The 17,609-nt window shown below is 39.6% G+C and overlaps 1 protein-coding gene and 2 long non-coding RNA genes across 9 annotated transcripts in view; 2 read left to right on the forward strand and 1 right to left on the reverse strand.

Moving 5' to 3' along the window:
* Positions 1–15,686, reverse strand: part of LOC110598610 (uncharacterized) — a 92,288-nt gene extending 76,602 nt beyond the window's left edge. For all 7 annotated transcript variants that reach the window (XR_005732998.2, XR_013424844.1, XR_013424843.1 and 4 more), the window contains exon 1: positions 15,046–15,686. This is a non-coding gene — a long non-coding RNA (uncharacterized LOC110598610). The remainder of the gene's footprint in view (positions 1–15,045) is intronic.
* Positions 1–17,609, forward strand: part of LOC144366028 (uncharacterized) — a 209,686-nt gene that overhangs the window by 39,204 nt on the left and 152,873 nt on the right. The window lies entirely within an intron of this gene.
* Positions 15,090–17,609, forward strand: part of Sgk1 (serum/glucocorticoid regulated kinase 1) — a 108,645-nt gene continuing 106,125 nt past the window's right edge. The window contains exon 1 of the mRNA XM_078019092.1: positions 15,090–15,560. Within this exon, the coding sequence (XP_077875218.1) occupies positions 15,492–15,560 (69 nt within the window). The 5' untranslated portion in view covers positions 15,090–15,491. The remainder of the gene's footprint in view (positions 15,561–17,609) is intronic.

The raw sequence follows: 17,609 nt of genomic DNA on the forward strand, positions 1-17,609 counted from the left end.
CAAAGACAAAATTCAAGTTCAGGCATCATTGTTCTTAGCCATTAGGGCACATGGCTCACTGTTTTATTATTATTATGGCTTTGCTTTATACTTGCATATAAATACTTGAAATAAACAGATAAAATTCATGTCCTTTATTTAGACTCTCTCCTTCCTCACCCACGCAGTGGTGGTATATAGCTAGTAGACTAAGTACCGCTTAGCATATATACAGTTAAAAATAGAGGGAAGTTTTATTTTAGACCTTTTCTTTTTCCTGAGGACTTGATGTTTGTACACTATCTAGAAAGTCTTGAAATCAGACACAAATTTGTGTGACGTTTTTAAGCCCTTCAATGGTCCATTTCATTATAAAAATAGCATATACTGGGTTAAAAATAAGAGTATTCTATCCTAAGTACTTTTTAAGCCCTTACAAAGAGGCTGAAATATTGGTGCTCAGATCAGCCAAATCTGAGAAAGAATTCTAAGTAGAACTCTCTAGCAAAGCCCCATATTAAAAATTAAAAATAGAAATATAAAGTCATAGGCTAGATAAGAAATGCATATTTTAAAATATGAATAAGCAAACAAGAAAGTTTTAGAAGAATATATTGGTTTTTTTCTCTCCTTGTTTCATAACAAGACTGTGGAAGAAAAGGCCAAATCAAATAAGAAATATGCTCACTAATATGTTTAACCATATACAAATCTAAGTTCACAATTCAAGTGATTTGGGGATGCACAGAGTAGCCAGTTTCTATTAAGAATATGTTATTTTACATATATGTGTGTGTAGATATATATATATATCTACACACACTACACACACCCACATAAACATAAACATAAACATGCTGGTCTCCAAGTTATGATCTTCCTGCCTCAGTCTCCAAAGTAGCCAGGATTATCTGAATGTACCACCATTTACTTATTTATTTATTTATTTTTGATATTAAACCCAGAGGCACTTAACCACAGAGCCACATGCCCAGCCCTTTTTTGTATTTTATTTAGAGGTAGGGTCTCACTGAGTTGATGAGGGCTTCACTAAATTGCCGAAGCTGGCTTTGAACTCGATCCTTCTGTCTCAGCCTCCCAAGCAGCTGGGATTACAGACATGCACCACTGCCCCAGCTTACACTTTTATTTTTATACTTATGTATTCATATACATATATATATTTTTTAATTAATTAAAAATTAATTAATTAATTATTTTTTGCAGTGCTGGGGATAAAGCCCAGGGCCTCATGCATGCTAAGCAAGTTTTCTACCACTGAGCTACACCTACAGCTCTGTTATTATATTTTAATTAAAAATTATATTTCCATGTCATCTGGAAAAGTCTAAACTTTTCATTCCACTCCTTATAGACCTTTCTAAATTAGGAACTGATAAAGATCTTATTACTATGAAAATTCACTCAAATTCCTAATCACTATCAGAATCTTGTAGGGATGAATTTTCCGTTTTGATTTAGAAAGTTACTTAGTAGGAAGAGGCAGTTTGACTGACTGTGGAATCAATAATGAAAAAAAAAAAAAACAGCCACCAAAAGGAGAAGTTACAATCTATTAATGTAAATTTTGTTCTATAGACTGCTATAGAAATAAGCCTTAGCTTGGTGCAGTGGCACACACCTATTTTATCCCAGCATCTCAGGAGGCTGACAGGAGGATCTCAAGTTCAAGGTCAACCTCAGCAATTTTTTTAAAAAAATATTTTTAGTTGTAGATGGATGATACCTTTATTTTGTTATTTATTTATTTATTTTTATGTGGTGCTGGAGAACGAACCCAGTGCCTCACATGTGTTAGGGAAGTGCTGTAACCACTGAGCAACAACCCCAGTCTCTCAACCTCAGCCATTTAACAAGACCCTGTCTCAAAATAAGAAATAAAAAGGGCTGTGGATGTGGCTCAGTGGTTAAGTGTCCCTGGGTTGAATCCCTGGTACCAAAAAAAAAAAAAAAAAAAGGAGGAAGTCTTGAAAAAGGAATCAGAACCTCAAGAAATGTGAGAGACACTTAGTGCTGGACTCAGTGCCTAAGGAATAATTGAGTCCCAACAAACAACTGGTTGTCTTGTTGCTTCTAGTGTGGATGGCTTTCACATATATGTGCCTATAATTGACTAATTCAGAATAGGAATGTCTGCCAAGGTCTCGGCTTGGCACAAGATTCAGGAGGCACCCACACTTTGTAGGTTCAAACAGCAATTCTTTATTCCAGCTCTCACACCGCCTCCACACAGGTCCAGGGGCAATCGCGTTCAGCCGTCTCCCGCACAATTCACCTACTCCACGAGGCTCCCTCCAAATCCCATTTTAATCTCACGAGAACTCAACGGGAACAAGCAGCAGGAACACCCTAACCCCCCAATAATCTTCAATCTCCAACTTCCCTAAAACCCATTATCTTAAACTGGCAACGCCTTAAACTCAAGGAGCCGGTTACTTCCTCAAACCTGATCAGCTCTAAACCCGGATCCGCCTTGGTCCTTGAGCAATGTCACCTTATTAAAGCATGCATGCAATGTCCCATCGAATGTCCTCTAAGCAGCATGGGGTACGCTTGGCAAGGAAATTTCGATGCGTCATTCCTACTTGGTAATGGCCCTCAGCAAATGTCATTTACTATGCAGTGACTTTAGGCGAGTCGGTCTCTGTCTCTGAGCCTCAATTTCCTCATTTACAGAATGAAGGCTTTGGATTAGAAGATATCTAAGTTCCCTTCCACCTGTTACTTTCCACAATTCAAGATACCTGATGTGGTCAAGCACTGTTCTTGTAAATTTCCTGGTACCTCACATAATGTCTAATATTTATGACACATACAATCAAAAATGAACAAATGGAGACTTTCAAATAAAGGAAGTAAAGTATATGGTAAAAATGAGACAGAGTGCAGAGTTAAGCCATGGGATTTTTAACATTTTTCAAAATTGTAGTAATACACCCTTGTAATAAGTACAACGCTGAGAATCCTCCATTCACCCCCTGAAGTAACTAATTTACAACTTTTGATACACATCTTTGCATTCCTTTCTCTATGCTCTTACAAAATAAGATGGGGTTTTCCTTAGAAAACATTAGGATTATATATTTTCATCTTGTGAATTGTCTTAGTCCACTTTCCATTGCTATAGCAGAATACTGAGACCATGTGATTTACAAAGAAGAGAGGTTTGTTGGTGGCTCATGGTTCTGGAGGCTAGAAATCCAAGAGTACGATGCTGGCATTATCTTGGCATCTTGCCCTTGTGCTGCATCACAAAATGTCCAAGGGGCAGAAGTGAAGTGAATATGTGTGAGAGAAGAAGAGCTTTAAAGCAGCCACTTATAACTTCACATTTTCTCAAGAGCAATCTTACTCCTGCAAGAATGGCACTAATCTACTCATGGGTGTGGTGTTCTCATGACCAAATTATCTTTTTAAAGTCCTATCATGTCTCACAATCGCTACAGTGGGGACTAATTTTCCAAAACATGAATCTTGAAAGGCATGTTTAAACCATAGACACAGTATATAAAGAAAGATTTAAAAATTCATTCTTATTAACAACTGCATAATATTCTTTTGTATGGCTGTACATTTAACCATGCCCCTGTTTCTCAAAAGTCTTAGTTTTATGGCCAATCCTGTAATATTGATCCTTCTACAGAGTCATGCATACGAGTGCTTATATTTTCAGAGTTTATTCTTAAAAGTAGGATTACCAAACTGTGGTTCGCGCCTGTAATCCCAGCAATTTGGAAGGCTGAGACAGGAGAATCTCGAGTTCAAAGCCACCCTGTCTATAAATAAAATACAAAATAGGACGGGGATGTGGCTCAGTGGTTAAGTCAGGAAAAAAATAAAGTAGGATTATCAAGTCCATGGATAGGCACATTTTTAATTTCATGTAAATATTGATCAAAAAATTTTTTTTGTACCAGGGATTGAACCCAGGGGTGCTTAATCACTGAGCTATGTCCCCAGACGTTTTTATTTTTTATTTTGAGACAAGGTCTCAATAATTTCTTAGGACTTCAGAAAGTTGCTGAGGCTGGCTTTAAACTTTCAATCCTCCTACCAGAGCCTCCTGAGCCATGGGATTACAAGTGTATGCCACCTCACTCTGCCCATCAATTATTTTTGATAATATTCATACTCCCCTCAATTATATGTGAGTGCTTATTTCCTCCGAGTCTTATCTGCCTTAAATGGATAACTTTTTAATAATTTCTTGTTTGATAAATGAAAAATAGTATCTTACAATTTTTTTTTCTTTTTCTTTAGTACCAGGGAATGAACTCAGGGTCACCTAAACACTGAGCCACATCCCCAGCCTGTTTTATATTTTATTTTGAGACAAGTTCTCACTAAGTTGCTTAGAACCTTGCTAAATTTCTGAGACTGGCTTTGAACTCATGATTTTCCTGCCTCAGCCTCCAGAGCCTCTAAGATTATAGGCATGAGTCACCACACCTGGCATGTCTTGCATTTTCTAAATTGCATATTCCTTTTGTGCATATTTTTCTTCTTTTGCATTATGTCTTTATCAACTTGATTTTTATATCCTGGGCACCTTTTCTTATAAGTTATTTATCTTTTTCTTAAAAATTTGTAGGAGCTTTTAGTATAGAAGTTAGATCAACCCTGTGTCAAATGTGTTCACATAAATTTTTTAAATAGTCTGTACTTATTACTTACTCAGCAAACAATATAATAATATTCACTTTTTGATAGGAAATCAAGAGCACTTAAGCACCAAAAATAGTTTCACACGATGAAATAAGTGCTATGGGTTGAACTGTGTCCCTTCAAAATCCCTATATGATGGAATTTGGAGATGGGACCTGAGAGATAATTAGGTTAGACAAGGTCAAGAGGGTATGGGGAACTCATAAGAGGATTAGTACCCTTGCAAAAAAGAAACACACACCCTGCCCCCACCCTGTGAGGACACGGTGAGAAGCTGGCCATCTGAAGCCAGGAAGAAGCCCTCACCAGAAACTGACCATACTGTCACTTTGAAATTGGATTTATAGCTTCAAAAACTGAGAAAATAAATTTCTATTGTTTGAGTCAGCTAGTAGCCTATGGTGTTTTGTTACGGCAGTCTAAGATGAATAAGACATTAACAATATACAACCTCAAAGATTATGTAGTAGCCTATGGTGTTTTGTTACAGCAGTCTAAGATGAACAAGATATTAACAATATACAACCTCAAAGATTATGTTGCTGGCCAGGCACAGTGGTACACACCTGTAATCCCAGCTGCTGGAAGGCTGAGGCAGGAGGATCGAGAGCTCAAAGCGAGGCTCTAAGCAACTCAGTGAGACCCAGTCTCTAAATAAAATACAAAATAGGACTGGGGATGTGAGTCAGTGGTTGAGTGCCCCTGAGTTCAATACCTGGTAAATCCCCCCACCAAAAAAAAAGATTATGTTGCCTATAACTTTCCTATGTCCACATATAAATACATGACCTGAATAATGCCACAACCTGTTCAACCACAAGAATGGGATCCTAATAAGTTATACTCCATGTATGTGTAATATGTCAAAATAACATTCTACTGTCAATGCAAATTTTTTAAAGGAAAAAAATTTAAAAAGAAAGGACAAGGCCTGGGTTGTGGCTCAGCAGTAAAGCGTTTGCATTACACATGTGGGGCCCTGGGTTCAATCCTCAGCACCACATAAAAATAAATAAAATAAAGGTATTGTGTCCAACTACAACTAATAAATATTTTTTTAAAAAAAAAAAAGGACCAAAAAAAAGTTTATGTTGCCTAAAAGAGACCTACATGTTTTAGTTTCACTAATTGTTGATATCTATTTAAACACTTCCAATTCAGATTATTAACTATTGTTAACTAAATATTTCTGTTGGAATTCAAGGTTTCTTTGTGTTCTCATTTATTGAACATGCACCACAGCCCAGGAAAGAACATAAAACAATACTATTTTATTATACACACAGAATCTATTTCTGTCCCGTGAAATATGAAACCTCAGGTGAAAAACCTCAAACAGCTGGAGGGACTCAACTATTTGGGGGCTGGAATCCTCTGCAGTTTTTCACACTCGTATGTCTGGTTCCTAAGCTGGACAACTTGAAGCTGGGGTCAGCTGAGACAGTCAACCAGATGCCTGCTTCTGGCCTCTTCGTGAGGCTTGGGCTTCCTCACCTTATGGAGCTTCTGGGCAGTCAACCTTCCTCCATAGTGGCTCCAGAATCCAAGAAAGAATGCTTCAGTGGATAAGGCAGAAGCAACATGGCCTTTCATGACCTTGCCTAGGAGGTCAGATAACATCAGTTCCCCTGTACTATATCGGGCCCATATAGATTCAAGAGAAGGAGATAATCCCCATCCCCAACAACAGAAGCAGAATTGAAGAATTTGCAGTCATCTTTTAAAACTGTCACACATAAACACAAACATACAGATAGATATATGTACACATATGTATGCATGAAGCCCCCTATAAATGCCTTTTATTTCTTACTACAAACATATTGTTGGGTAGCATTTTGTTATTTTGTCTATTTTAGCTTGCCTTGGGTCACATAGCTGGTAGCATAAGGATTCAAGTTCTCCTGTAGCAAAGCCCATGCTAAATCCACTAAGCCATATAGTCTAGAGGGGGCACCTCATTAGTTTTAATGGTCATTATTGCCACTCCAATAATTTTGAGTTGATACCATATTTATGTTAGTTGATCTCTGTTGAGAATAAAATAAGCTGGGTGAGATAGAACTGTGTTTAATTTAAATAAGCATAATTTTCAAAACAGATCCACCCCAGGTACACTGAGAGTGTTTCAAATTGAAACCAGTTGTGCTTAGGGATTGATTGATCCTAAGGCACATTTTCTAGAATAATAGGACATGAGGCTCCTGGGTATGTGTTTGTCTCTTTGTTGGGGCTGCTCCTATTGCTGGACTTATCTTCCCAGCTTGCTCGTCCTTCTCTGCCAGCTTCTGCTGATTCAAATTATCTGAGAAATTGACTCAGCTTGTTGTTTTACAGCACACAGAGATATAGCCAAAGATCGTGCCTCTGGAGTGGAGAGATCAGGACTCTGGCTACTCGTTTCCCTCTAGCAACTTTCGATCAATACCAATCACAACAGCCTGTTTGTCATGTACCCAGCATGGTGAGAGGGCTGACAGGAGCAACCCTCCCATGCCATGGTTCATTTGTGCTGAACACAGAGAAATAGCTAATGAACATCCTTTGGACAAGTCAAGTTGAAAATATAACCTTCTGACCTATCAGTTAAGAGATTATTTGAACCTTATCTCAACAGTTGAATGTTGAAAGCAAAACCAGGAATAATTAATAACTCCAAAAAATGCATCTTAGGAAAATGCTATAAAATCCATTATCTCCGGTAGCTTCTATTTCATTCCTCAAAGTCATTCACAAGGTCCTCCAATTTGTAGATGATAATGACCTTAGTGGGATGCTCTGCTGATCTATGCTCCCCACTGAGTGTGTACATATGTGTGTGCTTCTGCATGAGAATGGGTATCTGTAAGGTTTCCAGTTCTCTATTAAGGAGGTCACACAATGATAAAGTCCTGCGGCAAGGCTGAAAATGCCCTGACTGAGGAGACAAGAGATTGCTATAACAAAGAGGGTCAGATCAAAAGAGTTCAAAGGAATATTATTTTCCCCACATAAGCAATCTTTGCAGATTCTAAATCCTTTGTAGTGTTCGAACAAGAGAATAGAAATAACTGTACAATGGGAAATCTGAGAGAGCTGTAATATTCATCATCAAATGAATTATCACTAATATTCAAATAAGCAATTTCTAACAAACTGATTTGCTCCCTCCTGCCACCCCCCCAACACACACACACTCCTGCTTGGCTACCTGTTATCACAGTGCCACGAGAATTTCTTTATGTCTTTTTGACCAAACAGACTATGTCATAAACATGTTTGGCACCATTTTATCATATAGAATCAATAAGAAAAAAAATAGCGAGGTGTGTGTGGGTGCCTGTGTGGGAGAGCGGGCCCAGATGAGAAGCAAGAACAGAGAGGTACAGGGGGGCGGCATGCATTTTTAATCAGCTGCTACAGCTTCTCCTGAGCTAAGAAACTGCATTCCTGAATTCCACCTGAAAATGTTTCAGGTAATAGGGATAAATGAGAATCCAGATATCCCTGGGAGGGGGGCAGTGGGGGACCAGACAATATATTCCATATGAATTAAGCACTATGTTTAGGCAGGATTTGCCAAGACACACGTGGGTTGCTTCATTGAATTTGTTGCTGAAAGCTCAGTCTTTATCCCCAATGCCAATCCAGCAACGAGGATATGGTTTTGAGAAAAAAAGGAAAAAGAAGGTTTATTGCTTTGCGAGCAAAGGAGAAACCCTGGAGACTCTTGTCCTAAAGGCTGTGATGCTGCCCATAAGCAGGAACAAGGGGCTTTTAAAGAGGGAACTCAAATGCTCCATTCCACATGTTCTCGTTCTCTTGGAGTTGTAATTCACTTGTTAATTTGGGAGATAAGTCATTTCTGAAATTTTCTGGTACCATCCTCGAAGTCTTGATTACTTGGTTTTTCTGGTGGGTATGTACTCAAGGACAGATAAAACTGCCTAAAATGGGGAAGAAAGTAATCAATCCTGTTTCCCCTGAGATTAGGGAGGGAGAGAGATTAGGGAAGAGCAGGGAGAGAGAAAGAGAAAGAAATTTGTCCATTTTCAAAATGAGTTGGAGGGGCTGGGGTTATGGCTCAGCAGTAGAATGCTAGCATGCCTAGCATGTGCAAGGCACTGGGTTCCATCATCAGCACCACATAAAAATATGGGTATTGTGTCCAACTATAACTAAAAAACAAAATTTTTATTGAGTTGCAGTGGCAGAGTACCAAGGATTATATTCAAAGCATAAAGTGGACCACTGTTACAATTTGATCTCTCTTATAAATATAATGACTTACAAGTGTAACATACTTGATGTTCCATAAGCCTTCAGTTATTTAGCACTGGAAATACTGCTTGACTTTGTGTCCATTAGAGTAAGCTGACTGATGAATACTGACCCTATCAGGAAGTTGTCTATTTACAAACCTACATGACTTTTTTCAATACAGTGAGAAGTAACAAAGTGCTGGCATAGACCATTTAATCCCTCATCTCTTATCTACAAAAAGAAGCATAATCCTTTGCTACTTGCACTTTTTCTACAATATTCCAATGCTTTATTCTATTATTGATTATTTTTACTTTTATATACTTATTCTCTCAAAGAAAAAATGATACTGATGTTTTAGATTTTGTTTTTCTTTTGTAATCTTTCCTCTATTCTAGGCATGAATTACATGTAAAGAAATCTAATTTGGTGAAACCAAAGCATTCCACATTAAAAAAGAAAGAAAGAAAGAAAGAAACACATAAACAAACAAAAAACATAGTCCCCAATGGAGTTTCCCAATTCCTAATTGCATATCTCACTAGGACAGCAGTTGGAATTTCAAGGATACCATACGATCAGGTCATCTAGGTCAAAGAGGAATGTAAAACATTTTACTGATGTAATCTATTTGTATCCCTTTCTCCTTAGGGACATTTGTTTCTAGGCAAGAATTTCATTGCTTATTAACTTTTAAGTTTTCCAGGATGCTATATGGAAAAAAAAAATCACATTCCATTCAACAACTAAATGTATTAACAAAAACTTTACAGAAAGCTAGACTTTTTAAAAAGTATGACAGCACTATGGTAACAGCGGTCCACAATATGCTTTGAATATAACCCTTGCTGCTCTGCCCCTGCAACTCATTTTTAAAATGGACATGTTTCTTTCTCTTCCTCTCTCAATGCTCCTCACTAACCTCTCCGCCTCCCTAATCTCTGGGGAAACAGGATTTCTTCCCCATTTTAGGCAGATTTCTCTGTCCTTGAGCACACACCCACCCAGAGAAACAAGTAATCCAGACTTTGGGGATAGCACTGGAAGATCACAGAAATGACTCCCAAATTAACAAGTGAATGACAACTCCAACAGAAACCTTATGAAATATAGCCTTTGAGTCCCCTCTTTAAAAGTCACCCCCCCCTCCTTCCTCTATGGGCAGAACCAGAGTCTTTGGGATAGAAGTCCCCTGTGTTTCTCCTTTGCTAGCAAAGCAATAAACCTTCTTTTTCCTTTTTCTCAAAAATGTGTCCGCATTATTAAAACGGCATTGAGGAGAAGGACCAACCTTTGGTAACACTGCCTCTTGCTTCAGGGAAACCAAAAATATAGAGAGAGATTTATTGATTGCAAGGCCCTTTCACATATAATTTGATGCTGATAATTCCCTTATAGGGTGGATGGAAAAGCATTTTGTTATTATTTTACAGATGTGGAAACTGAGGCTCAGTGAGTTAAAGGACCTTGTTGAATCTCACAGTTAGGAAGGGTGGTTAATATACAATCTTCTAAATCAACCCAGCATTCTTCCCCCTCCAGGAGTATACCTGTCATCATTCCTACCTGGATAGTAAATTTATTTATCCTACCTGGATAGTAAATTTATTTTATTCTTTGTGTTGAACTTTAAACAATCTCCTGGGGAGAAAGAGTGGATACGTAATCGGTGTCCACTTTATGCTTTGAATATAGCCCTTGCTGCTCTGCCACTGAAACTTGTATTTAAAACAGACATGTTTCTTTCTCTTCCTCCTCCCCTGCTCCTCCCTAATCTCAGGGGAAACAGGGTTACTTTTCTTCCCCAATCTAAGCAGAGTTGTCTGTTCTTGAGCACACACCCACCATAGGAACAAAGTAATCCAGATTTGGGGATGGGACCAGAAAATGTCAGAAATGGCTATCTCCCAAATTAACAAGTGAATTACAACTCCAACAGAGATTGCCAGGGTCTCGGCTTGGCACCAGAATCAGGAGGCACCACAGCTTTGTAGGTTCAAACAGCAATTCTTTATTCCAGCTCTCACACCGCCTCCACACAGGTCCAGGGGCAATCGCGTTCTGCCGTCTCCCGCACAATTCACCTACTCCACGAGGCTCTCTCCAAATCCCATTTTAATCTCACGAGAACTCAATGGGAACAAGCAGCAGGAACACCCTAATCCCAGCAATAATCTTCAATCTCCAACTTCCCTAAAACCCATTATCTTAAACTGGCAACGCCTTAAACTCAAGGAGCCGGTTACTTCCTCAAACCTGATCAGCTCTAAACCTGGATCCGCCTTGGTCCTTGAGCAAGGTCACCTTATTAAAGCATGCATGCAATGTCCCATCGAATGTCCTCTAAGCAGCATGGGGTACGCTTGGCAAGGAAATTTCGATGCATCATTCCTACTTGGTAATGGCCCTCAGCAAGAGATCACCTGGAATGTAGCCTTTGAATCCCCTCTTTAAAGACTCCCAGTTCCCCCGATGGGCAGAATCACAGCCTCTAGGACAGAAGTCCCCTGTGCTTCTCCTTTGCTAAGGAAGTAATAAAACTTCTTTTTCCTTTTGCTCAAAACCATGTTCTCGTTATTGGTTTGGCATCAGGGACAAGGACCAAGCTTTTGGTAACAGATGTACTACAAGACAGCAAATAGAAGTTCACAAAATCCTTTTTAACATTAAAATTTTCCATTAAAAAAAAGCAAATTAAAAAAAAAAACAGCAAGAAGAGCAAGAAGTATCAATGTCAATAAGAGCTAGGCGTGGTGACAGCAGGATCACAAATTTGGGGCCAGTCTCAGCAACATGGAGAGACCCTGTCTTAATAAATAAAGGACAGGAGAGAGGGAAAGTGTTGAGTAGAGATAAAAATAAATACCTAAAATAAAAATAAAAAAGGGTTGCGGATGTAGCCCAGTGGTAGAGTGTCCCTGGGTTCAATCTGCAGTACTGCAAAACAAAAAGCAAAAAATGTCCATGAGGTCTGAGAAGAAACCTGAAAAGTGAGGGTCACTGGTTTTTACAAGAGCTTTGGTTAGTATGGAAGTTAATGTAATGGTTTAAGACTCTCAGGGGTATTTAATGATTCCTGCAAATAGTCTAGTTTCAGGGTCACTGATGTCACGTCAGCTTGGCTCTTTATTTAATTCATTTGAAAACCATTCATCAGAGTACCTAACCTGGCCCAAGTATTCCCACTGTGTGTTGAAGATATAAAAATGAATAAGAATTCTTAGGAAAAAAATCGGGTAAGTAAAACTATTACTTAAATTAAAACAAGCTTAATATATAAACACATTCTGCCAGAATTCAAGGGTTAGTTTCCTTTTTACTTTCAGAAAGAGCCTAGGGTCCTTTGTAAGCATTAACAATGAGCTGTCAAAGGAGACATCTAGTAAACAGTAGCCCCCCTGGGCCTAAAGGAAACAAGAGGTGAGAGTGAGAAGAAAGATGCCTTGCTTCAGTTAACCCAATTCTCTACTATTGCACTGACCAAAATATAGTCCAAAGTCATGGATGACTCTAAGTCCTCATCCTATGCTTCCATTCCTCCATCTGGTTAACCTTTGCCCCTTCTTCTGAGCCGTGCACTAACATCAGCCATTTGAGGAACTTCTTAAGCTTCCCAACCTTCTGTTCCCTAACCTACCAGCTTCAGAGCCTGTGCAGACCGGATGCCTGCATATGTGCATACAAATGCACATGTTAGGCTCTGCACTGAACTGAGTTTCCTTAGTGACAGAATCATTGATCATTGTATTCGCAGGAATCCAGCATAGACTCCAGCATAGACTAGATGGTAATGGCAGCATCACCTAGGGGTGGCATGTGGAGGGTAGGTTAGATAGCATTCAGTTTTCTTTTTACCTCCTCCCTCATAATTTCTCCTGTCTTCATCACAAATAAACATAATCTAAACAAAGCCAAATAAATAAATAAATAAACAAACAAAACCAGGATGTATCATAGAATGATGCGGAATCAGGACAAGGAATCAAGCTTCTCACTAGATTGCTTAAAGAGCTCCTCCTCTATCACTATGTATCACTGAAATGGAAATAAAAGTCTGTTAAAATACATTTTGGGGGAAGAATAAATGACAGGAACATGAAAGAACTTGAGTGGCCACTATATTATTTTAATGAGTGAGGTCTGTTGAGGTATAATTTACATGCAGCAAAGATGTTCACTTCCAGGGCTGGGGATATAGCCCAGTTGGTAGAGTACATGCCTTGTAAGCATGAGGCCCTGGGTTCAATCCTCAGTACAAAAAAAAAAAAAAAAAAAAAAAGTTCCCTTCCCAGTTGGGCATGGGGGCAAATGCTTGCAATTCCAGTGACTTGGGAGGCTGAAGAAGGAGGATCATAAGTGTGAGCCTGTCTAGGCAATTTAGCATGACCCTTTCTCAAAATAAAACAAAAAGTACCAGGAAATCCCTTCCATATTTATAGTTTGATGCGTTTCGACAAATGCATGGTCCTGTAACCACAACATAATCATGATTAAGAGCATTTCTAACATCCCAATAATGCCCTTTGAACTACCGTAATTTTAATGAACCTTTCAGAGGAACCACAAAACCTATAAATATCGCAGATGACCTAATACAGCATTGCCTCTTAGACAATTTAGTGCCTCTCTCCAAAATAAACTTTGCTTTCTCTCAACCAGGCCATCATTTGCTTGTGCTACATTTTCCTTTTTGAAAATCTCAAGGCATTTAGCAAACAAGATTTCATTGTTATTCCCCCCAAATCTGGCTTCACAGAAGAGATTCATGCTTCACTGCAATGATACCATGTATTGTCTTCCTAAATTTACCTGCCTGCTTTTTCTGTCATTTCTAGAGACAACTATGCAAGTGGTTGAGCAGTGTTAGACTTGTAGTTCTTAATGAGGTGGCCATCAGTTGCACCGAGTTGACATTGTGCCTTTTCCTTACTTATTGATTATTCTCCCTTGGGATGACTCGGAAAAAAAAGCTCTACATCCTGGGGACACTTGCTACATTTGGATTTTATTTGATGGATTAATGGAATGATACAGGGAACAAATGAATGACTAAATAAATGAGGGAATGAAGGAACGAGTGGTTGCCTCCATTTTATGGATGAGGCAGCGTCTGAAAGGCACAGTGAGGTCAGGTGACTGGCAGAAAGCCACACACTGATGTCGTAGCAAGCCTGACCAGATGCCAAATCTATTTTCTTTGCTTTCTTCATCTAGCCATAAGCTTGGTTTAAAGTAAATAAATAAATAAATAAATCCCTTAAAATATCAACATTAAGGAGTGAAAATGAAAACAAAAAGTCATATGCAATTAAATGGTTTTAAATGAATTTAATGTGCAAAGGATAACAGCATTTGCTGGTAAATTTTGGGTAAGGATTTTGGGGTAAATTTTCACTTAATAGAAGTAAAAATAGGTCTTTATCTACAAGATCTTCTGCTCCATTAAAAGGAGTCAGTAATACTTTTTGGTAACACTCTATGTTTGTTTGCATGTGTGTATGTTTTGTTTGTAAAATTTGGCATAAATAATTCGTGTAGGACTGTGTGTGTGTGTGTGTGTGTGTGTGTGTGTTCTCAGGATTCTTTAGTGGAAAAGACACAATTATTTACCCCGTTGCCCACTACAATATGATCAATAAGCAATAGAATGCTGGGGAAGATTCTGTGGCAAGAGATCTTCCATTTGATACCTAAGCTTGCACTTTATTGCAGTTTTCTCCACCTTTGCCCAGGTCAGGAACACATTGGATTACATTTCTGCTCAAAAGCTTTTATACTAGAACAGGTATCAAAAAAAAAAAAAAAAAAAAAAAAAAACTTCGAGAAGCAGAAAATAAAAAGTGCATTTTATATGAAACTCTGATTTAAATGGTCCTCTCAAGGGAAAAAAAAAAAAAAAAAAAAGCTGTTCAAGTGGCCCTCCCAGGGGACCCAACTGCTCTCCAGCGCGACCTGCGCTTGTGGTGCCTTTGGTCCATCTTCTGCTCCTGCTCAGATATGCATGAATCGCTGCTTCTCCCAGCCTGGCTTTCTCTCTCCCTCTCCCTTTCTGGCGCGGCTCTCCCTCCCTCCCTCTGGCTTCTGCTCTTTCTTACTCCTTCTCTCAGCTGCTTAACTACAGCTCCCACTGGAACTTACACAATCAAAAACAGTTCTCCTCTCCAGCAGCCTCCAGAAGCACATCACCTGGAGCAGCAACTCGCTCCAGCGCCGGCCCCGGAACTGCGAGGTAGCTGAGGGCGGGGTGGGTACCCACCTCCCGCCCGGTGGCTGCAAGAGCATCTCCCTGGAGACTTGTCGTATCCCGCCGTCCGTCCCCCGGAGTCCTGCAGCGGTGATGCTTATGTTTCGGAGCAATGATGGAAAGAGAAAAGCCACGGCTGGTGGCAAATGAAAGTGGGGAGAGGTTGCTGCAGTAGCTGGTGCTGCAGAATGTGCGAGTGAAGAACTGAGCCCCGCTAGATTCTCCATCCCGCTCCTTTTTCATTCACTGTTTGCAGGAGGGAAACCAACCGCGGAAACAGATGCCCTAACCAAGCGGGTGCCACCCTGGATCTATAACTGTGAACTCCTCACTGTGGAAAATGGTAAACAAAGACATGAATGGATTCCCAGTCAAGAAATGCTCAGCCTTTCAATTTTTTAAGAAGCGGGTAAGGACAGGTTGTGTTTGTTTCTTTTGTTTTCTGTGCTTCTCTTAAATGCTTTTGAATGCTCGCCTGGGGTAAGCCTAAGGTTTTGTTGCTCAGCCCTTCATGGAAGCCTGGTTTCTGGTAGCAGTGGTCAAGGTGAAAACTGTCCTTGCCTTGATTCAAATTTGTCCGGGTGGGGTGAAGTGGAGGGGGCTAGCAAGAGTTGCAATGGGAGGAGGGGGTTGGGCTGAGATGCCTTAAAAAGGGTTTGAGCTGGGAAAAGGGGGTTTCTCAATCAAAGCCAAGACAAAGATTACAAGGTAGTTTCAAAGAGAAGTGATGAGTACAGTTATGGCTAGTAATTGAGTCAGGGCTAATTGAGTAGTGTGTTTTCTCTCTCTCTCTCTCTCTCTCTTTCTCTCTCTCTCTCTCTCTCTCTCTCTCTCTCTCTCTCTCTCTCTCTCTCTCTCCTATCTTTGAAGGGTTCAACTTTTCCACACCTTTCATTCACTGGTCTCCAGTGCTGCATTATCATCTTCGTTCGTCAGAAACAGCAGCTTTGGCTCTCCAAATCTATTCAGCCAATAATTTACTGTGCCTCTATCTATGATATAAATAGCAAAGGACTAGAGTGACCTTTTACCGAAATGATGGAATCCAGCATTTAAATCCTCTATTTCAAGTTGCCTCGATTTTGCTTAATGTATCCACCTTTTACCTTTTTTTAAAAAAAGACAGAGCAGGGGTGGTCTGTACTTGAGTAATAATTCAGGGTTATGCTGCTGTATACATTTATTTAAATTCCTTGTTCTTCATGTAATTAATAATTTTACATGGGTAGTAAATGAACAAATGTCTTTGTGTATGTGTGCGTGTGTGTTCCGCAGTAAACTCAATTCATTGTAATAGCCACACTGGTGGTCTGTAACGCTGAAAATTTATACACAGGTAGGGGGTAAGAAATGAATGATTGTTAGAAGAATTGATGACTGACATTCTTATGGAGAATGTTTCTTAAGCAAAAGAAGCCTCCTCCAGCTCCAGCTGCCCCATCCGACTTGATGCCCTAGGGCAATTCTAGCAAAAGGGTTCTCTCCATTCATTCTTCCTTGTCTTCATTCAGGTCCTTTCTATGCCACGCCTGAAATGCAGTCCTTCAGTTAACTTCCCAGCACAACATACTGAGTTATAGGCTGGGCTGGGCTACCTCCCTGCACCAAATGGGCAAGCTGGGAAACCAGGCCTGGAGGTTTGGCAGCCTCTTAGGCCCAGCCACAAGGGCAACAGGGGCTCCCATGCACCTTGACTGAGTGCCTCATCAGTTAAGAAAAATCTCCCCTAAAGTCCATGGGCCAAACCACACGCGTATAAACTAAAAAGAAACCAACTCTTGGGGCTGGAGTGCCAGGTGAGGTATCTAACTAGTGGAGAACTGCAAAACTGAATGAAATATGTCAGTGCAACTTCCAGAGCTCCCCAATGCCATTTAGGTTCCCAAAATATTTCTTTTCAAGTGAAGGGCCTTTTGTGCAGATTAATTTCCAAAAACAAGTAGATATTTGGTTAGTAGAAAATATCAGGACCCCTTTATATAGTAGACTCTCTACTTCCTTTGGCTATATTAAATTTTGTTGTTCTTTGTGAGAGGAAGTCTCCACTATGCTGCCCAGGCTGGTCTGGAACTCCTAGGCTCAAGCCTGCCAAGTAACTAGGACTTCAGGGGCACACTACCATGTCTAGTTTAGTTATTCCGTGGTGTTAGGGGTATTTATTTACTTATTCCTATATATTTTTTTTCCTTTTTGCAGTGCTTAAGATCCAACCTTTGGCTATGTCTCCTTATCTACACTCCCAGCCCTGGGGGTGTTTTAGAATTCTTTCAGTCGGGAAATGACAATGTAGCCGGGCTTAGACTTTTTAAAAAGTTATCTTTTATTATTTTCTTTGACTTAGAAATGGACTACTGGAAATACTAACTTGCCATCTGATTTCATTTTGCTTAAAAGCATAATTTACCAATATACTTTAGTTAGTGCTCTGGCAGACCTTGAATTTTGCAAAGAACATTGA

Source organism: Ictidomys tridecemlineatus, chromosome 8 (assembly GCF_052094955.1).
Source record: "Ictidomys tridecemlineatus isolate mIctTri1 chromosome 8, mIctTri1.hap1, whole genome shotgun sequence".
NCBI lineage: Eukaryota > Metazoa > Chordata > Mammalia > Rodentia > Sciuridae > Ictidomys > Ictidomys tridecemlineatus.